This window comes from Mauremys reevesii, linkage group 9 (assembly GCF_016161935.1).
Source record: "Mauremys reevesii isolate NIE-2019 linkage group 9, ASM1616193v1, whole genome shotgun sequence".
Classification (NCBI taxonomy): Eukaryota; Metazoa; Chordata; order Testudines; family Geoemydidae; genus Mauremys; species Mauremys reevesii.
Window position 1 is genome coordinate 76,000,092 of NC_052631.1, and position 21,922 is coordinate 76,022,013.

Genomic DNA, 21,922 nt, shown 5'->3' on the forward strand with positions numbered 1-21,922 from the left:
TCTTACAGTCTAAACAGACAATACAGGCAAAGGATAAGAGAGTGAAAATATTATCTTCATTTTCCAGTGAAGGAACTGAGGCCCAGACCAATAAGTGACTTGCCCAAGGTTACAGAAGAAGTCTGTGGCAGAGCCGGGAATAAAAACCAGATCTCCTCAATTCCTGCCAGTGCCTTTAACTACTCTCTTTAGTCTTTGTTTGCTCTGAGGAATCATTATTTTTGTACCGCGTCAAGTAGCTTTCAGAAGGCCGGATCTTCAGCTGATGTAAGCTAGTGTGGTCTCCAAGGATGTCAATGCAGACATATACCTGCTGAGGATCTGGTATTCTGTGGTAATGCATAATGTGATACCAATAAGATAGTGGGGTTTCTTCTAGTCATTCATAGAAACATTACCATTTTCCTCCTCGGTTTGTTAGGTGGAACTATGGCGCCAATCTAGCAAAACGTTTTAATACATTACTTCACTTTAAGCACATGCTGTGGTACTTTGTTGGATCAGGACTTATGTGCACAGGTTGAATACTGATTGAGGAGTGTGTGTATGCTTGTTCAGCTTTCCAGTCACAAACTGTAAGTTGTGGGGATCGTCCACGTACAGTAAATGAATACTGCTGTACAAAAAAATCAAATCTCCAGTATCTCTTCTTATTACATAGTTTTTGATGTTAAAAAATAGTGCAACATTTTGAAGCTAAATTTATATATTCTAATCATCACTTCTTTTAAAGTACTAATGCTCCTTGTATATTACAGTATTTAATTTAAGGAATGAGCACAGCTGACAATGTACAATAAAGCTTAATTTGGAGTCCTGGAGATGTGTCAAACTATGAAACTGAAACATCAATTACAGCAAACTACTAATGACATTGTACATACGGCCCAGTCCCATATCGCGTACTCACACGATGTAGGATCAGATCCGTAGAGATGGTCTTATATATTCCATTTTTTATATATTCATTATAATGTAGTAATTAATTGTACTACTTGAAAAATTTTAATCTTGGGGTAATTTTGCATTAAAATAATCATATTTTTCAAATGAATTTTATACTAGAAATAACATTGGACATCAATCTGCTTTTGAAGTTAGTGCAATTCAGTACAGTTCCTTTCAGAAGGATGCAAAAATCTAGATGTATATTAAAAGAGAATAATGTACATGTTTTAAATCTGTTACCCTTATATTTACATTTGTCAAACTTACAGTCAGAAAAAGGAATCAACCCACCTGCCCTCTGGAAATTAAAGATATGGAGTAAAATTTTCATAAGATCTGAAGTGATTTAGGCGCTGAAGTCCAATTGAATTTCAAGTGTCAGCCTCTTTTGAGATTGGGACTTCAACTTCTAGGTTATTGTGGATGCAGATTTAAATTAACTAATCTAAGTAATATTTGAGTTTTAAGATTACATGGTTTTCATATCACTTTATATTTCTAGTAGAATTTTCATAAAATCTGAAGTGATTTAGGAGTTTAAGTCCCATTCTCAAAAGAGGCTGACACTTGAAATTCAATTGGACTTAAGCATCTAAATCACATCAGATATAAAGTGATATGAAAACCATGTAATTTTAAAATTCAAATATTACTTACATGAGTTAATTTAAATCTGTATCCACAGTAACCTAGAAATTGATTAGGAGTAAGTGATCTTAAAAGTGATCTTATAAACAGAATATGCTTTGCAAAAAATGATTATTAAAGTAAAATTTAAATCCTAAAGAATTATCTTTTTATTTTCATTTCCCACTTGATTTCCCATTTGTGAAATGTGCCAGATTGGCAATTCTGATAACTGATATGAGTTTACTCACAAAACAGGAATAGCACTGGCAGCAGCAGGGCAAGCTTCCTCTATATTGCTCTGCAAATGTATGTCTGCCTTGTTCAGGAGGAACCATCTCTACATGCTGATTTAATGTTGGCTTTTCTACAGAGACTTCCAACAAGGATGCAAGTATCAATTATTAAGAGGATACCCATTCACTAGGGACTAGAATGAGGCCACCAATTTATTACATGTAAAAACAGCAAGCAGTTATCAATTGGTGATGACAGGTAATCATTACCATTCAAGGATGGATTTGAGCCAGTAATCTACGAAGGCTTCATGACCTATAACTTATTACCTACATCTGGAGCTATCAAGGCCCCAAGAAAATACCTCGCTGGAAATCTTTAGACTGTAAGCCCCCAAGACAGGGATTGTCTCTTCTGTGTTTGTATAGACCCCAGCACAATGGGACCCCAATCCCAACTGGTGCTATTTTAATATAAATATTGACAATAAAAATAAGTAATCCAAATTTAAACAGTAAGTTCAGACATTTATCTTACATGAGCCAACTGTCAGTATTTCTTAAATTATAGTTTCTGCTTCTGACACACCTATAAATCAATAGTGCAGAGCCAAGCTATTCATTTGTTACAGCATATAAACCATAGAACAGATCTAATTCCGTGAAAACATTCTGGGAATCCTTCAATATATGTAGTTTCTTTTTCTTTGTGGGCAAAGGGTATGGTTTGTAGTATTTCTTGTAACTGAAACAATTAGCAAGTCTGCATATATATTGTAAAATATAATCATCCTAAAAATATCTTCATTCAGGAAAAAATGTAGTGGCTAAACTTCTTTAGTTTGTCCTTGAATGTATTCACTCTAAGGTACAAAGAAAATCTAAAATAAATATATATCATACAAACTAGAAAAGTATAGCTGTTAATGGAAGAACTACAATAGAAAAGATATCACTGTGATGAACAGACATTGCAGGAGTAGAAAGGAGTCACTTGCCAGTATATTAAGGCATTTTTCTTGTGTACCAAGAAGAAAAGATTAAATTATTAATTTCCCTCTTCAACTACTGATGGTGGGAGGTTCACCTTTGGATATCCTCCTATGTATGCATCTCAGGATACGGTAGTTTCTAGTTTGAAATATGGTAATTTGCCATCACTTATTATGTTTGCATTTTATAGCTGAGATACCACTGTTTTCCTCTGTGTTTGCAAGCAGTAAACTTGTTATCCGGCAATAGTACAGTGGTTACATCATTTTTGGACTGTTTCTCCTTTAGTATTGGGAATTTCACCATTATCAGTGAAAAAATCATAAAAAGTGATCCTTTACTATACAGATTACTTAATGAGTTAACATGAAATTTGAAAAACGTGTCCAAATACTAATTTTAAAAAAAGGTTTTGTTTTTTTTAAACATAGGCACTGCTGTCAGATTTACCTCCTGAATTAGAAGAGATGGATTTCAATCACACATCTCCAGAGCCTGATGATACCTCATTCAGCTTGTCGTCTTTATCAGAGAAAAATGCCTCGGACAGTTTGTGATCTTTGGAGAAAAATAATATATATATATATATATATATATATATACACACACACACACAATGCTTAGCCAGCCTAACAGGTGTGCATTTCAAGATAACTGCATTTTGTTACCTGATATCATTCAGTCAACAAAAACCTGGGTAAACTAGGCAGACCTTGCTGAAGGGTGAATGTGATGTGATATGACTGCAACTTGCGGTGACAAGGAATATGGAACTTTGGTTTTGGCAAGTGAGAAAGCTACATGGGAAAAAGTTTTAGTTTTTAGCATTACAACCTTGATTAGGGTCATTTATAATTTTCCAAAATAATTCTTGCTTTGTAGTAAAATCTATTCTGAGCAGGGATCCAAGAGTGGAAAATAAACCTAGCTAGTTACACAGCTAGGTAACATTTCAACATTGCTTGTCATGTAAGACTCACCAGTCATGTTTATTGTGACCATCGCCTTTTCCCTTGCTCCTTCTTACTCAGGTAGGTGGACTGAAAATTGGGAATCCAGATGGAAACATGAGCTTGTTATGGGCAAATGGGCAGAGCTGTTCTTGGACCCCTGAAAAAATCTGAATTAGAAAATTAAACTAAGGTGCTTATTGGTATATAAGTGCAAATTATTGAGTCTCCCATTATCTGATAAAAATGTCGGAAAAACACTTGGAAGACGAAGTGAATAAATTTAATTGGCTTCAATAAATTACTAATGTACAGAAGCAGACCTAAATGCTGTAAACCATTAGGCTTTTACTGGAAACTCTTGATTGCTGGAGAAGGCAACTGTTTCTGGTATTATTACTATAGTGATGGGATGAGATAATGTTACACCAATATTTAGAGTTTTACCATCATAGTGATGTTTTTATTTCACTTCATTTTGTAAAACCTGAACAGTAAAGGCTCTGGTTCATGAAGATTCAGGAATCAGCTACATAGATTTTCTACAAACCAGACTCCATTTCATTGCAACAGTGCTGTCAGCCAAGGACAGTTTTTTCATCCCGTCTCCCTCCGAAGCTGTTTTAATGTTGGAATCTGGGCCCCACAAATTTCCTCAGTGTGATTCAATGACTAATTAGCCCAATTTAACACATTGTGTCATTCTGCCAGCAGACTCCAGGTGCTGACAAAGAATAAATTTAGCTGAAGTTTCTAAACTGCATGCCTGATAGCTTTAGCCACTCTCTGCTAATTTATCCTTTCTCAGCGCTCATTCATACTAAATCTCACATCTTGTTTGAATAAATACGTTCACCCTGACAGATTCAAATAAGTTCAGTATGGTACATAGTATTGTGGCATATAGCTAGAACTTGGTAATTTCTAGTCTGAATATTTACAAACCGGCCTCACTAAAACCTTAGGTCACATCAGCTTGAGAGCTAGATTCTTTCACCCTTATGCTGAATGGTACTTTATTCTGTGAGTAGTACCACTGAAATTAATGAGACTGTTTACTGTATAATGGGAGTAAGGTTTGAACAATCTGGCCTTTCTAAATAAAAACAGTCTTAAGTGTCCAAAAAGAGGAAAATCCATGCAGAGTTTGCACCCTCTGTCCATCTTCTCTCTTAAACTGAATTCCTGTTCCCAGGTGTTAAAGAAACTGCTGTCAGCATTTTTTCTGAGGGACAAATGTATTCTATCATAAATATGATGTTAATGTATTAACTTCATTCCAGCCCTAAATCTGACAGTCATTTCAACCCCGTACTGTGAGAAACGATCACTGTACTGTATTTAAATATATTATACATTTAATTTACATTACTATACACTCTTATATAATAGGCGTGATTTATTATAGGTTTTCTGCTCTGGGATATTAACTGTACTATCTCTAGATAGGAAGATCCTGCAACTGACAATAAAACCTCATGTTTTCCGTAAGCTTTATTGAAGAAATTTAAAATGTGGTGTCTAGCCCTCATGCTCCACAACTTGGACCTTAATTCCATTACTTCTCCTTGACATGGGATGGCAGCTTCTTCTTAAAGCTAATTCTTAATTTTGTGGTCTATGAATCTTTTTGCAATTTCATCTTTTACACTAGTAGTCAAGTAGAATTTTATCACTGCCATGAGTAACTTTGTATTGTTCTGACTTGCTTTTTTCCTGACATGACATCAAACTAAATCAGGAAGTTCAGATTGGATGAACTGTGCCAAAAACAAACCTTTACTCAGTAAACTAGAATCCTGGTTCATGATATACACTTAAAATCCTAGGCTCCACACTCCTTGGCTAGAGTCTGTACTGAGTGTTTCCCTTTGAGCAAAATATGCTTTGACACTTTCTTCAATATAGGATAACAGAGCATTTATAATAAAATAGTCATGCTGTCACATCCAGAAACAATCAGCAGCAACGTAGGATGATCAAGAAGAAATACTGAATATGAAGTATGTTCCTATGTAAGATGCTTTGTAGAGCTGTACTGTACAGTTGTTTGAGTACCGCCATGCTTCTCCTCAAAATAACCTTCATCCATACCTGCAACATGAAAAACAAAACAAAAAACTCTTAATGGTGAGTTATTACCCGTGCTAGTTAAAAACATTAAGGAAATACAGATTTTTACAGGACAGAGGCTGCAGAACAGCAGACTTGCTCTTCTACTGCACAGTATGGTAAAAACTTGGAAGAATAATTATCTTTGAAAATCATGAATGGCCATTTCTGAATATTGCATTCCAGCCATTCTCTGTCACCACATCTCATGGCTTCATGATTTGATGTTCTGTTCTCCAGAAAGACCGCTAGATATAATAATTAAGTTCATAGGGTCAGATCAGTAAACATGACATCAACAAGTCCCCCTATGTCTCTGTCCAATTCTTCATTTGCTGCCCCCTTTCTCTTGGCATCTGGTTGGGGAGCAGTGCTTGTCTAGGAAGGTGCACATACTCTTCATATTAAATGTTTGTGGATGGTAAGGTTGGAAGGTACTTCTGCAGTTCTGCGAGCAAACACAGGGCTATGGTCTTGGCCAAATTCAGTCCTGACCTCAATGGGTGCATCTTCTATTGACTTAAATAATAGGGAATTGTGACCATAGAAGAGAGGGCAGAATTTGGTCCTATGACCTCATATTGTCCATCCATACTTCCAGTTAAATTTGTCTTGATAACTAGCTGATGTGTCTAATGCCCAGAAGAGAACATGTTGATGTTTGTCTCCTGAATGAATTCTAGGTATTCTTCAGCTGACGAAAAGCAATGATGGCTCTGTTGATCTTGGACGTTTTTAGGATTTTAGTTTACAATTATTTCCTCTGTTCATAGGTAGCTAAAGCACATTAGATGCTAATTCATCTTCCACTGCACTATAGATTGCAAGGAGGATTTATTTTTCATAAAAAAGGGAGAAATAATCGTAGCTGGTACTATGGTACCACAGAGGAAGCATTAAAAAGCAGTCATTTCACTTCTTTGGATCATAAAGTTAAACAACAGATACAGCAAGAGTGCCATGAGTTAAAGAACTTTCCACCAACTTCCTGCTTTGTCAGTGAAGGATGACTTCAGTGACATTGTTTATTCCTGACATGTTTTGCAACGTGGCTTATAGAAGACTCTATCCTACTTGGAGAAAGCCTAATGTGAAAAAAAGGCAATTGATAACAGACATGCATTTTAAACCAGCAATAAGGTGTTATCTCCCTGTAGGGAGAAATGAAAGTATGTCTCATGCTCATCAACTTGCTATACATAGGGAAAGTTGTACCCTTGAGGTACTGCTTGTCTTATTTTCCTCAAAATGTTTCCTGTAGTGCCTGCAGTGCTAACAGGAGTGAGTAGTAATGAATATATCTAGTCAGTAAATTAAGCAGATATGGCTTTAAGTACACATGGAGAACTGATCTATTAAGAAGGTGTTCCTTTACTTAAGTAATCACTTTTGTGTGTAGCATTGGACTTTAATATTAAAGTACCTTTTGTGTGTACGAAGTCAGTACTAAAAATGATAAGAAAAACAAGAGCTCCTTGGAAACAAAATGGGGAGCAAAATAAGGAGATAAACCAAAAATGTAACATGCCATTTTAAATTAGGAAGCAGTTCATCACCTCTACCCACCAAATGAAGAGATAGTATGGGTGTCAAATAACAATGCAGTTATATAATCAGAATTATATGGCAGGAATATGTGTGGTGAAAACCTTATTGTGGAACTTACTGCTGCAAAGTGGTCACCTATCTAATAACAGAACTGTACTATTCTTACCATATTAGTAAGGATTAACCCCTAAAAACTAGTTGGGTGGCACTGCCTTTCCCATCGGCACTTAGCAACAGCAGATTCTTGCTTTCAGGATTCTGATGGCATGAGGAAAGAAAATAATTAATACACATGAATGGAAAATTAAGCAGAGCATCTTAAAAAAATCAAAATTTAGTTTACTGATAACATTACAACCATAAGCTTAGTTTACAGTACTGTACTTTACTACCTCCAGTTTCACTGCCCAGATCTGTCAGCAACAACCAGTTATACAATAGGCTGGCTTACTTATAGAAGGTCTGGCATCTTGGAAGCAATCTTTCAACTTTAATATGAGGTTCTGCTTTTTTTTGTCTAAAAATCCAAGAGTGCATGAGTTAATCAGTTATCAAATTTCTGATCAAAGTCAGAAAATGGCTGGAACAAAATCTCCGACTAGCTACTCATCAGAAGGTATCAATGCCACCTTTAGGCATCTGATTTGTCCAGCCAATTAATATTTTACCACACTGGCTGACCAAATTTTGCAGCCTCAAAAAAACTATGGGCAAAAAACTAAATTGTACCAGAAGACTGGAACAGTCTTTGGCAGATTGCACTGTACCACATTTCACCAAAGCAGAATCCACAGTTTTACTCAAATCAAAGAGCCTGTTTCCCTGTGAGCAAAAATGGCTAGCATTCTGCTTAGAGGATGCGAGATACCAAAAAAAAAAAAAAAAAAAGTGATTTAACAACAAAGCAAATCAAGAAATGTTAAAAGAATGTTCCTTTAAGGAGAATGCTTTCTGGTAATTTCTGTGGTAATATGAAGCATTTTCACTGTATCACTGAATTAAGTGAATAAGTCCTTTAGAATCCTGTGTTACATTTTACACATACTACCTCTGAAACATAATACCACCTTAAGACCACATAAAAAAATGTGAACTTTTTTGTTTAACTTTTTAATGGGCAATAACTTCCAATAGACATATTTTTCTTCAGCTTTATACTTATTTTTAGTTAAGTGTTTGTGTTGCATTTAAGGTTTATGCTTTTTAGTTTTGTATTTTTTTTTCTCTTCCAAGTTGCACAAACTTTTGACAAAGGAAAGCAATGAATGATGACATGACTGCTAGCAGCAAATATCTCCAATGGCTGGTGATGGGACACTACATAGGGAGGGCTCTGAGTTACTACAGAGAATTCTTTCCCAGGTGTCTGGCTGGTGGGTCTTCCCCATGTGCTCAGGGTCTAACAGATAGCCATATGTGGGGTCTGGAAGGAATTTTCCCCAGGGTCAGATTGGCAGAGACCCTGAGTTTTTTTGTTTTTGTTTTTTTCTGCCTTCCTCTGCAGCATGGGGCATGGGTCACTTTCAGGTTTAAACTAGTATAAATGGTGGATTCTCTGTAACTTAGAAGTCTTTAAATCATTATTTGAGGGCTTCAGTAACTCAGCCAGAGGTTATGGGTCTATTACAGGAGTGGCGGGGTGAGGTTCTGTGGCCTGCAACGTGCGGGAGGTCAGACTAGATGATTGTGATGGTCCCTGACCTTAGAGTCCGAGTCTATGATATGGGGAAGAAAATATGGCATGTATATGTTAGGGTCAATGGAAATGTTACCATCTTCTGGGTTCAAATACTGTTAATAAGATAGTAAGTAGATAGCTGTGTTTGGCGCAGCTATTGCAGGCAATAGATATTGCACTTAGCCCTATCAATGCCAAAGGACTAATGTGACATTTCCTAACATAAAACAAATTAATGTCTGTGATGGAGAGCAGCCAAGTGATGAATCCCAGCTACATACTGAAAAGAGCAAGATTTAAAATCTACTGGGTATGTCACTATATGTGATTAAATTAGTCTATCTTTAGTTTTTTGTTTGCAGCTGCACTTGTCTGCACAGAAGGAGTATTTTTGATTTGCATGCAATAAAGAGTCAAATCCTAGTCTTAGAATAATCAGGGGCAAAGCTCTCATTAATTTTAAGTGGATCAGGATTTGGCCCCAAGTGCAGACCAAACTGCCTATGAAAGTTTCACTTCAAAAAGAGAAGTGCCCTTGTAATTTCCCACCAATCCCTGGAATAGTTTGCAGACTGTTTTAAAAAAAAAGTTTAAAATGCGTTAGGTGTGGGGAGAAAGTCAGGTGCAAACAAACATGTCAGTTGAAACAACAAAATTTACAAACACTTTTTTTAAAAATATTTTGCTTTTCATTCAATGAAGCATGGATAGAAACTGAATGCAAAGGATCTCTTTAAGTGTCAAACTTGACTTTTTGAAGGTGGAAGTGCTTAAATATTATAAAATGAAAAGTGTAAAATTATGGAAACTCCATTGAAAATGGCTTATGATGCTGTGCTCTCTAATAGAAATTAAATACAATTTACTAAGTTTATTACATACATCATTTGTGTGTGTACATATATGTATGTATACACATATAGATAAACACTAAGTTAAATGTGATTCACTCACATTAGCACCATCAAAGGCATTTTCACTTGAGGAAATTCCAAATGCAATACTTGTAAAGTAGATATCAGTTGTAACAGGTAACTGCCACATCATTTTTGTTGTTACTTATATTCAAGACATACTTTTGGATTAAATTGAACGCATCCATATAAATATTGATTATAGTTTCTTTCATAATTCAGTATAACGCTGCTAGGTTTAGGCTTAAAACTACCTTGAAAAGCCCAGTGTAATACTACTCCTAAGTAATCTCAGCACACAAGCTGTGCTGAACTCATGAAGAGTTTAAACAATCTTCAGCCAAGACAGAGTCCACTTTCGTTTCACTAAAGTTTGAAAAAGGTGACTTTACTGAAAGGTTAAGTGTTACTATATAAGCTGGTATGCTATTTTAATTTGCCTACAAAGTGTTACAGTAAATCATTCTCTTTAACTTAATATGATGTCCTTTTGAGCCAATTTGGCAAGTTTTGTAAATTTAGTATAATTCTGAATTTCTCTGTGAAAAATCAATATTTATATTGCATTTTTATTGTATGTATCAGTATGTGTAGCAAAAAGATTTACCGATCTTGAACTTGAGTACCTCTGTTAACATCCAGGATATATGATCTTGGTTTATTTGGAAGATGGATGTCAAGTGAAATATTCCATCCACTTTTATTGATCTTGTCTGTATATATAAGGGTATTTATAATCTTATGTTAACCATTTTTCATGATGAGTTTTGTTATTTCCTTCTTTAGAAACCTTACCAGCTATTTTTATATAAAATGTTGGTCTCTGCCTTAACTTTTTTGTGAAAATTTGTGCCATAGAATATTCTAACTTAACTACAGATAGTTTACAGAACTTGCTTTGGCTCATCTTTGGTTCACATTTAAGTAAACTGTGGCCAATTTTATGTGGTTATTTGATAGTTAAATTAATCTTTTTTGCTTAAAATTGTTTTAATTTATTTATCCTGTATATCTGCATCAAGGGTTTTTTCCCTAATCTTTTTTGTCCTTTAAAGCTTTTTGAATCTATCCTCATATGCACGCTTTGTTAGTTCAAGAAGTAATAACTTTTTTCATTAGTTTATCATATATAGTTTGGCAAAACCTTTAAGAAATTGAGTCAATGGTTATTTAAAAAAATGTATCTATATTGACCCAATTGGTCAGAGTAAAGGGCTATTTACCTTTGGTAAATTTGTCTACTAGACTCAAGGATATTTTTCTAAGTCGATCAGGTTTGGGAATCTGGAGAAATGAAATAAAGGTTAACTAATTCATTTTCCTATATAAAGTTCTCAGTTTCTATATTTTTAATCATTAGTAGCCTGTAAAAATCAGTACGACCAGATGTTTAAAACCATATATCGCATTCTTGTGTCCCCAATTCCTCCCCTTTTAAGCCAATGGAAATTTTGTATGCACAGAGCATGCAGGATCAGGGCCTTATTGAAGCACTGTGTTGGGAAGAGGGAGTGGCATGTTGTAGGGTTGCTTGTCTGACTGTTCAGTTTGTTCATCACCAATATGGCAGTAACCACCTGGATTAGAAAGACCTGATTTATTTTGCAAATTATAGTATAAAAAGAAGTTCCTCTTCAGCACAATAAGCAGTTGGCATCAAGGGGTTTACAGGGGCCTTAGTTGAATAGCATCTTGACATTTTGAAGCATCATGTTAAAGAAATACTAATTTTTAACAGCTCACAGTCTCAGTAGATAATGTATTGTAATGGGGGCTGCGGGAAGCAGCAGCCAGCACATCCCTCGGGCCACGCCACTTCCTGCAGTCCGTTGGCCTGGAACGCCGAACCGCGGCCAGTGGGAGCTGCGATTGGCCGAACTTGCAGACGCTGAAGGTAAACATACTGTCCCGGCCGGCCAGCGGATTTCGCTGACGGGCTGTGTGCCAAAGGTTACTGATCCCTGCTTTAACCTATGGGGATTGCAATTTTGCATCCTCAAGGGAAATAGTGTTCTTATTTATCAACTTCAAAGAGAGCTGCTTATCTTCCCAGCATCAGCAGGGCAACTACTGAAATAACAGCTACTGCTCTCAGAGCAGGGTATTATGGAGAAAAAAGAATAAGAAATAAATGATATATGACATGCCCAAGAGACTCAGACAGTTTAGGTCTAGTAGAGCAGGTGAGACTTTGCTGGAGTCATGAGCTGAAACAAAGATCATATTCAAAAGTTCAGGATATTCTGCATTAAAAAAATTTAAAGTTGGAAAATGAACTGAGTCTCCTTTTGATGGAATAGACCTGAATTAATCTCTCACACTCTAATTTTTCAGTATATGTACGCAGGTCAAAATAATGCTGTGTGTAAGTAATATCAAAGCACCAAACTTAAACCTTCTCCGTTACTTTTCTCTTTGTACGCTACACATGGCTTCCTTATAAGGTGGGGTTGGTTTACTAGCAAGGGCCCTTCTCTCTTGCAATCAGAGTTGTGTGGGAAACCAAATAGCAGGATCAGGGCCTAAATATGGCTGTCCATTTTAAGGGTGTCGTAAAAAAAGTTCCTTTTTATTCAATCTAAGCTTTATTGTTTAAAATGTTTAAATTTTATTTACAATTAATTCAAACTAGGTCCTCCATTTCTAATCCATATAAATGTCAATCAGACATGCACAAAATACATTTAAATGATTAAATGCCTTAATGAAGAGGTCTTGGAAATGGGATGATTCAGACAATGAAGACTTTCATCGGAATGAAAGTTCTCTTCCTATTGTTTTTGTAGAAAAGTCTGTTAAAATGGTTCAATAGCTCAGCTGAAGATTGCCCGGAGAGCTGAAGCTGAGTACAGATACTTGAATTCATGTATGTGTTAGTTGAATTTACCATACAGTCTAATTGAAAATATATATGGTCTGCTTTCTGCACTGAAGACAACCTGGATGTTCTCCTGAAAGTAGCATGCTTCACTGCAAGAGCCTGATTATTGCTAGCTTACAACCATGTTGCCAACCAACTTTAATAATAAATGTTAAATTCATGAATATGAATATGAACATGTGCCGTTTAATACTAAACAATCTACTGCACTCCCAGATTTCAAAAATAAACCATACTGTTGATTACTTAAAATCATTTTTTTTCTAAATAGTGAATAAATCGTAAAGTGCAATATAGACAGAGAAGAATCATTATCCAAACAGCTGGGTGCAGTGGAATTTATGTGGCTGAATGGACTTCTTTATACAAATGATGCATGTTGAGAGACACAACCAAGTTTCAGATACTGAGAGACTGGAGTAAATGAAATGAATATTCCTTTCTTTTAGACATAGTTTGGCAGTAAATATTTTTGTAAAATATATCTTCTGAGGGGGGTGTGTTTTAAGAAGCTGAGATATAGGCCAGGTACATGGTCCTCAAAGCTGTAAGAGACCTACAGCATGTTGGGGGAGGAGGGGAAGCTGCATTGTCAGTGCATTGATGCATATTTTTCATGTAAAGTTTTGTTAATTTTTACCAATATAGCAGTTAATTTGGCATGAAAAATATCCAGGAGAAGTAAGGATTTTAATTTTCATAAATAGTGTTCTAGAGATATACTAAAATGTGGGTGGATGTGTGTTGCTTAGACATCCATCTGTTAAGCTAATGTGTATAGATATATAACAGACAGACTACTTCAGTACTGTGTAAGGGATATGAGTGTGCCTGTTAAGTACTCCCAGTAGGAAGTTCAGCGTATAAAAATATGAAAGGCAATTGGCCCAGTTCATTCCTAGTGTAACTCCACTTTCCCCCATTGTCTTGTATCCTAGTAGTCTAAATTAGGTCTCCTGTGTTCAGTCTTCCTTCTATTTTGGAAGGATTTCTCAGCCACTTCGAATACTTTTTTAAAAAAAAGTTTTGATTTTTAAAAAAAATCCCTTCAGACCTTCCCTAAATGCATTTGAATGTTAATCTTTTATTATGTTTTTAAATAAATATAAAAATGTTCAAGTGTCATTTGTATCATCAGTGCCTGCCCACCAAGCATTTTGATGGTAGGAACCACTTGCTGAGAGAGAATCTCTTATAAATAGAGAAAGGGAACCTAATATAGTTCTGTTAAGACAGGAGTTCTAGGTTGCTGGCTTTCACTATGTATAAGCACACAGGGATTAAATTCAGTTCAGGGAAGAGAGCCAGCCCTGGTCTATGTGCTCCTTAAGTCCTACTCAAACTGTATAATTCATCACCAGCTATCTAATTCAGCATCATCAAGACACAAAGAAATTGCAGTCAGAATATAAAGAAATAAAGCAAACGGACAAGGCTCGTTGCATCATCTAGAAGAACGTGTAACTGGGCAATAATTTAAAGGCTGAAATAGGAATATAAAATTGAGTAGCCAGATTCTGTTCTGAATTATTAAGGATAACAACACTTGAGATGACACTCTGCCAATAAAGCACAGGTAAGAAACTGTTCATGGGGCAATCAAGTTGGAATATCCTCTTCCTTCCTGATATTTGATTGGATTTAATTATTCAGCATCCAGCTTTTATCTCTAGCAAACAGAACCAATATTGAGATGGAGTAAGTACATTTAACTAAAAAATACCATTTGCTTATCCTTGACCTAAACATGGAAATCTGCACCAATATTGGGGCAGAATGTAGATCAGGAAAACAAGGAGGCCTAGATTAGACTCTTGTGATGTCTTTTAAATGAGGTAATGGCTAACAAAACTTTGCCATTACTAATTGGCCTCAATCAGAAGACAACATTGACTGCTCTTGTGCTCATAAGTGTCTACAAATAGAGCTCTTTTTCAAAGAAGACCAGTTCTAAAGACCCCAGAGGAAAATAACTGCAACCCTAAACCATTTAGGGGGAGATTTTCAAATGTATGTACAGAATTTCAACAGCTCTTGTGCTCCTAAGACCCTTGGGCATTTTTTTTAAAATCTTCACTTTATACATTCTTGCCATCGTGCTGAGAGAAATCAAACACATTTGCACACCTCAGTCATAACTTTCGGTTATATCAAGAGATCCTCAAGGGAAACTTAAATGCCAGCTCTTTAAAGTGTCAAACCATAATGTTCTTAAATTATTCAGAACAGTACTGCTGCTAACACTACTTAGCACTTACATAGCACATTCCAAACATGTATGAGCTAACTGCTGCTAGTTACCTTTAGCCACAAATAGAACTGCAGGTTGTTGATTAGCTGTATCATGGAATTCAGGCAAAAATGATTAATACTAATTTTTATTTCTTTTTTAAACCAGTGGCAAATGTACTCAATACTGCAGAGCGTATAGAATAGACCAGGCCCCTTCCCCAAGCACTTTGCAGTAAAAAAAATATTCTAACTAAAAGCTGTATGATTTTTAAAAGTAATTTCAAGACTGTGGGTATTAGCAAGCAAGATTATTAACTGTGGAAAAAGACAACTTTTATGTAAGGCATCCTCAATCCATGGAATCTGAGCTTCAACTATAAATACAAAAAGTTGGTAAAGATTCTGATACAGATTCCCAAGTTGTAATCCATTGAAGTTAATGGCATAGCACCAGTTTACCAGAGGAGAATTTTGCCCAGGGTACATGGGACTGCACTCAATAATACAATGCCTTTGATTAGCCATTTTTATTCCTCTGTCTCTTATGCACAGATGTTGCCAGGTGGCAGTATAGCAACACACATGACCAGGTCTTCCCTCTTTAAACTATAAAGGTATGTGCCATGGTTACAGGACTAGCTGCTGCTCTCTGACCCCATCTCTGATCTCTGAGTGCACCCCCTCAAGTATCAGGCCTCAAGCTGTCATTTTACTCACTGTGGAATCTCCCACGGTTAGACCAGGTCCTGGGCTTCAGTACCCTGAGTACCAACCATCCTTACCGTGAAGGTCCAGGTTGAGGCACCTGCAGTTCTTCTTCGAGTGATTGCTCATATCAATTCCAGATAGGTGTGTGGGTGCGCTGCGTGCATGGATGTCGGAAACTTTTCCCCTAGCAGCTACCCATTGGGCCAGCTAGGGAGCCCCCTGGAGTGGCGCCAATATGGTGTTCTATATAAGACTCTGCTGGCGCGACCCTCCTCCAGTTCCTTCTTACCACCCGTGACGGTTGTTGGAACAGTGGTCTCTTGTCTCATCAAGTGCTCCACTTATCCCTCGCTTTTCTTATCTTGTCGATTAATTGTTATTAGTTAGTGTTAAGTGTTTCCCATATTATTAAGCGTAGTTTAGTAGTTGAGGGCAGTCCCGTCAACGACTGCCCTGCGGGGCTCTGGGACATGCCATCCCAGGGCTTCAAGTCTTGCAACAAGCCCATGCCTATGGGTGACCCCCACGATTCCTGTCTCAGGTATCTGGGGAAGCGCCATCAGACAGACAAGTGTAGAATCTGTAAGGCATTCAAGCCCCGGACGCAAAAAAGAGAGGGAGATTCGACTCAAGCAACTCCTCATGGAGTCTGCTTTGCAGTCCTCTCAAGACGCGGACCCGAGTGCTTCGGTGCGGAGTGCCCCTCCTGCGGTACCATCTTCTGCTCCACAGAAGATCCCGCACTCATCTCAGGACCGGCGATCTCCCAGGCCCCAAAAACACCCGCCTTGGCACTGCTCCCATTCCCCAGTTGCTGGGAAGAAGCAAGCCTTGGAAGGACCCCCTGTTAGGGCCAAAGCAGTTGTTCTGGTCCCGACTGAGCAAGATTCTAACCAGGCCTCTAAGCAGGACAAGGCTGCCAGGCCCGGATCTGCTCATGCCAGCCCTGCACAAGGGACAGTGCAAGTGGAAGAGATCACATTACCTTCCACACTGGATACCTCCGAGGCTGCCAGAGGGCTCATCAAAATGATGGCTCCGGAGCCTCCAGCCCCAGCACCAGCCCCAACCCGAGTCCTGGTACTGTCCAAGGGTAAACCGGCGATGTTCGGAATGGCAGCCCTCAGACCAGCATCTCCACGCCGCTCAGACTCCCGGCACTGCCATAGGTACCAGTCTGACTCACGGCACCGGTTAGACTCGCGGCACTGGTCTCACAGTCCCGATCCTCGGAGCGGTTCCCCCTTGAGGTCGCTATCGACTGCTGGATCATGGTCCCACTTGAGATCCAGGTGACGATTGGTGACCTCACGGCACCATTTGGACCGATGCAGTGTGGAACTCTGATCCCCGCGTCGACTGTCGCCATGACACCGGCCCGCGGCCCACCACCACTCTTTGTCGCGGCACCACTCGCCATCGCGGCACCACTCATCAGCGGCGCACCACTCTTCATCGTGGCACCGGTCGTGGTCTCGATCAGCCTCCCGGCACTGATCCCCACATGACTCGCACCTACCAAGGGACTCGGTGCCCCCTTTGCTTCACTCGCGCACCGCTCCTCCTTAGCCATCGCACTCTTGGTCCCCTTCCGGCAGGTCGGAGAGAGCTTCAGGGTTCTTGGACATTCCCCATTCGGACCTGGGAACCTCGGCCAAGATCCCTCAGCACCCAACTGGCAACCCCCAGGGCAATTTTGGACCCCCTAGGCATATCACCAGGCTGAGGGCGCCCCCCCCCAGTTGCCCGGTCACTGTCAGGATAGGGCGCCCGGCCCCCTCCCGGCGAACCTCAGCTGCCCCCATCCGGACCCGGACCAACCTGTGGAGCCAGCGCCTTGGTAGGGGCTACCCCAGGCGCCCAAAAGGAACCACTCATGCCCGACCAGGAAACTATCTCTGCACCAGCCCTTCCAGTGGAGTCGTCTTCGTCCTCCTCTGATGAGGCTGTGGCTGGCACGTCCGTGTCTGGTCCACCCCCGATGGACTTTAGGGTCCTTCAAGAACTATTGAGGCACATGGCCCTCAATATGAACCCCCAAATTGAGGAGGTTGTGGAGGTGGAGGACCCTATGGTGGACATTCTAGGCCCGGAGGGGCCTTCCAGGGTGGCCCTCCCCATGAATAAAACCATTCAGAACAATACCAAGTGTTTCTGGCAAACCCCAGCCTCCATCCCTCCCACAGCTAAGGGAGTAGAAACAAAGTACTTTGTCCCCACCAGGGGTTATGAATACCTTTTTACCCACCCCGCCCCATGCTCGCTTGTGATGGACATGGTAAACTCCAAGGAAAGGCAGGGCCAACAAGGGCCTGCTCCCAAGTTAAAGGATGCTAAGTGGCTGGACCTTTTTGGGAGAAAAATTTATTCTACTGGGGGTCTCTCGCTGTGGATCGCTAACCAGCTAGCGATCCTCAGTAGGTACAATTTTAACTCTTGGTCTGCAGTCCTCAAATTTCTCCCAGCAGAGGCTTGTACAGAACTGTGGGCCATTGCTGAGGAGGGTAAATTGGTTGCTTGGACCTCCCTCCAAGGTTCCCTCAGTGCTGCGGACGCGGCTCCACGCACTCTGGCATCAGGTATCGCCATGTGGCGGACCGCCTGGCTTCAGTTTTCAGCTCTCCTGCCCGAGGTTCAGCACGCTATCCAGGACCTCCCCTTTGATGGCCAGGGCTTGTTTGCGGAACAAACTGATTCCTGCCTGCATACCTTAAAGGACATGAGGAATACTATTAAATCCTTAGGTATGCATACCCTGGCTAACCAAAGGAAGCCATTTAAACCCCAGACCACCCAGCAACGCCCCTTCCCTCCTAGACTGAGGCAGGACTTTTCTTGTCAAAGAAGTAGATACTCTTGATATAGACTGTCTCACCCCCCCCTCTGGGCAAGGCCAAGGACAGTCCAAGCCACCCCCGGGCCCTAAGTGCCCATTTTGAAGGTGCGCCAGAGGACAGAATACCAACTCTTACCCCAGTTATCCCTTTCTGAACCGTCTATCCTGTTTCTACCATGCCTGGTCCCATATCACATTGGACCATTGGGTCCTCCGCACGGTGCAGACGGGATATTCTATCCATTTCCATACCATCCCACCCTCCTTCCCTGTCCCTCTTCAGGGACCCTTCTCATGAGCAACTCATCATCCTGGAGGTTCAATCCCTCCTTCCTCTAGGGGCTGTGGAGGAAGTTCCTCAGGAGCTCAGGGGCAAGGGTTTCTATTCCCGCTATTTCCTTGTCCACAAGGCAAAGGGAGGCCTAAGACCTATTCTGGACCTCAGGGAGCTCAACAAGTATATTGTCAACCTGAAGTTCCGTATGGTCTCCTTAGCCACTATCATTCCCTCACTGGATCTGAGAGACAGGTATGCCACCACCGATATGAAAGACACATACTTTCACATTTCAATTACTCCACCTCACAGATGTTTCCTCCGCTTCGTGGTGAGCAAGATGCACTATCAGTTCACAGCCCTCCTGTTCGGCTTGTGCACAGCCCCTTGCGTCTTTACCAAGTACATGGCAGTCATGGCAGCCTTTCTTCGCCGACAACACGTGCACATCTTCCTGTACCTCGACGACTGGCTTATACAGGGCCAGTCTCGCCATCATGTCCAGTCTCAGGTACATCTAATCATGGACACGTTCACTCGCTTGGGTATCATGGTAAACATCAGCAAATCCGTCCTCGCACCTACTCAAACAATAGAGTTCATAGGTGCAGTCCTGGACGCAAACCAGGCGAGGGCTTTCCTTCCGGAAGCACGGCACCTGGCTATAGCAGGCATAATTACCAGCATCTGCAAGTTTCCCACCACCACGACAAGGCAGTGCCTCAGGTTGCTGGGTCACATGGTGTCCTGTACCTACGTGGTGCAGCACGCCAGACTTAGGCCTGGTCTACACTAGGACTTTAATTTGAATTTAGCAGCGTTAATTCGAATTAACCGTGCACCCGTCCACACCACGAAGCTATTTAATTCGACATAGAGGGCTCTTTAGTTCGACTTCTGTACTCCTCCCCGACGAGGGGAGTAGCGCTAAATTTGACATGGCTATGTCGAATTAGGCTAGGTGTGGATGCAATCGACCTTAGTAGCTCCGGGAGCTATCCCACAGTGCACCACTCTGTTGACGCTCTGGACAGCAGTCAGAGCTTGGATGCTCTGACCAGCCACACAGGAAAAGCCCCGGGGAAATTTGAATTCCTTTTCCTGTCTGGCCAGTTTGAATCTCATTTCCTGTGTGGATGTCGTGGCGAGCTCAGCAGCACTGGCAACGATGCATGCCCCAGCATGGACTGACCAGGAAGTCTTGGATCTCATTGCTGTGTGGGGCGATGAGTCTGTGCTTTCGGAGCTGCGCTCCAACAAACAGAATGCAAAGACCTACAAGAAGGTCTCCAAAGCCATGGCACTCAGAGGATACAGCCGGGATGCAATGCAGTGCCGCGTGAAAGTCAAGGAGCTGAGACAAGGCTACCAAAAAATCAGAGCGGCAAACGGACGCTCCGGAGCCCAGCCTCAGACATGCCGGTTCTACGAGGCACTGCATGCCATTCTCGGTGGGTCTGCCACCACTGCCCCACCAGTGTGCATGGACTCCGACGATGGGATAGTGTCGACGGCCAGTTCCTCGGCGATGTTCGCAGACGGGGAAGATGAGGAAGGAGATGGTGGGGGGCAGTCGACAGCGCTTACAACGCTGATTTTCCAGACAGCCAGGATCTCTTCATCACCCTCACTGAGATCCCCTACCAACCCTCCCCAGCCATTACCCCGGACCCTGAATCAGGGGAAGGATCAGTCTGTAAGTGCTTTAAACATGTTAACATTTATTTTTAATGGAGCAGGAATAGTTACTAGTTGAAAAGAAGGCCAATATATATGGGGATAGAACAGAAATCCTCTTGGGAAATATCCAAGAAGCTCTCCTGGAGGTAATCGAAAAGCCTCTGCATGAGGTTCCTGGGGAGAGCTGCCTTATTGGGTGCTCCGAAGTAGCACACTTTTCCGCGCCAGGCTTTCATCTGGTACTCCGGGACCATTGCCTCAACGAGCATGGCAGCATAGGCCCGTGGTTTGTGCTCGCTTTCATGCAGCATGCACTCTCTATCTCTTTCTGTGACCCTCCTCAGGGTGATCTCGCTCGGAGAGTCCTGCATTTAATTACAGTAATTTGTTTACTATTAGTATTGGGAGTGCTTCACTGTTCCTTTGCATAACAAAAAGCGTCACTTTACAGCCACGTGGTGGAGGCTGCAGAGTGGCAGCATACAGGGATCTTTCCCAGGGAACAGACACAAGGGGGTGGAACAGGGGCAGAGTTTATGCTTTCAGGATTGCCTGCAGCAAGAGGACAGTCGTATACATTCACTTTTAAGCAGCCAAAAGTCTTTGGCTTACCATGCCTGGCTGCTCCATGGATTCTGCTGTCCTGCCCCGCTTGTCTGATTTGCAGTGCAATCCCCCAGGCAATGAAAGCGAATTCCGAAAATTCAAACTTTCCCTGAGAGAGTGCACATGAGATAGGTGCTGTGCATGGTCTTGTTCACAGAGCCTGACTAGACTATGTTTCTTCTTTGCAAAAATGTATCTTTGTAAGGAATTCACTCCCTTTTTCCCATCACACAGCTGCAACTGAATCCCGACCTGCTCCAGCATGCCCCTCACAGAGGCTGGCGCAGATTAGGCGGAACAAGAAAAAGACACGGGACGAGATGTTCGCTGAACTTATGGGCTGCTCCCGAGCCGAGGCGGCCCAGCAGAGCCAGTGGAGGGAGAACCTCTCTCAGCAGCAGTGCTCACACAGCGAACGGGAGGACAGATGGCGTCTGGAGGACCAGCAGGCGACTCAAAGGCTGCTTGGGCTAATGAGGGAGCAAACGGACACGCTCAGGTGCCTTGTGGATGTTCTGCAGGACCGCAGGCAGGAGGACAGAGCCCCCCTGCACTGTATCTGCAACCGCCCTCCCCAGCCAAAAAGTCCAATACCCCCCTCACCCAAAATAACAAGAAGGAGGTGCGCCAAGGGCCGTGAACACTGTCATTCCACCCCAGCAGAGTGCTCAAGTACCAAAAAGCTCTCATTCGCTA

The 21,922-nt window shown here is 41.1% G+C and overlaps 1 protein-coding gene and 1 long non-coding RNA gene across 17 annotated transcripts in view; one reads left to right on the forward strand and one right to left on the reverse strand.

The window, feature by feature from the left end:
- HDX (highly divergent homeobox) overlaps positions 1–3,960 on the forward strand; it is an 82,302-nt gene extending 78,342 nt beyond the window's left edge. For all 15 annotated transcript variants that reach the window (XM_039488354.1, XM_039488353.1, XM_039488357.1 and 12 more), the window contains one exon: positions 3,236–3,960. In XM_039488354.1, the coding sequence (XP_039344288.1) occupies positions 3,236–3,361 (126 nt within the window). In that variant the 3' untranslated portion in view covers positions 3,362–3,960. The remainder of the gene's footprint in view (positions 1–3,235) is intronic.
- Positions 2,487–17,167, reverse strand: LOC120371910. Of its 2 annotated transcripts, none has more exons than XR_005584649.1 (6): positions 16,813–17,167; positions 11,230–11,290; positions 7,581–7,672; positions 5,532–5,848; positions 3,785–3,924; positions 2,487–2,674 (listed from the first exon to the last, which is right to left on the reverse strand). It is a non-coding gene; the product is annotated as an uncharacterized LOC120371910 (long non-coding RNA). The 2 variants fall into 2 exon arrangements; XR_005584650.1 differs by lacking the exon at positions 2,487–2,674 and adding an exon at positions 3,255–3,362.
- Positions 17,168–21,922: the final 4,755 nt, after the last annotated feature.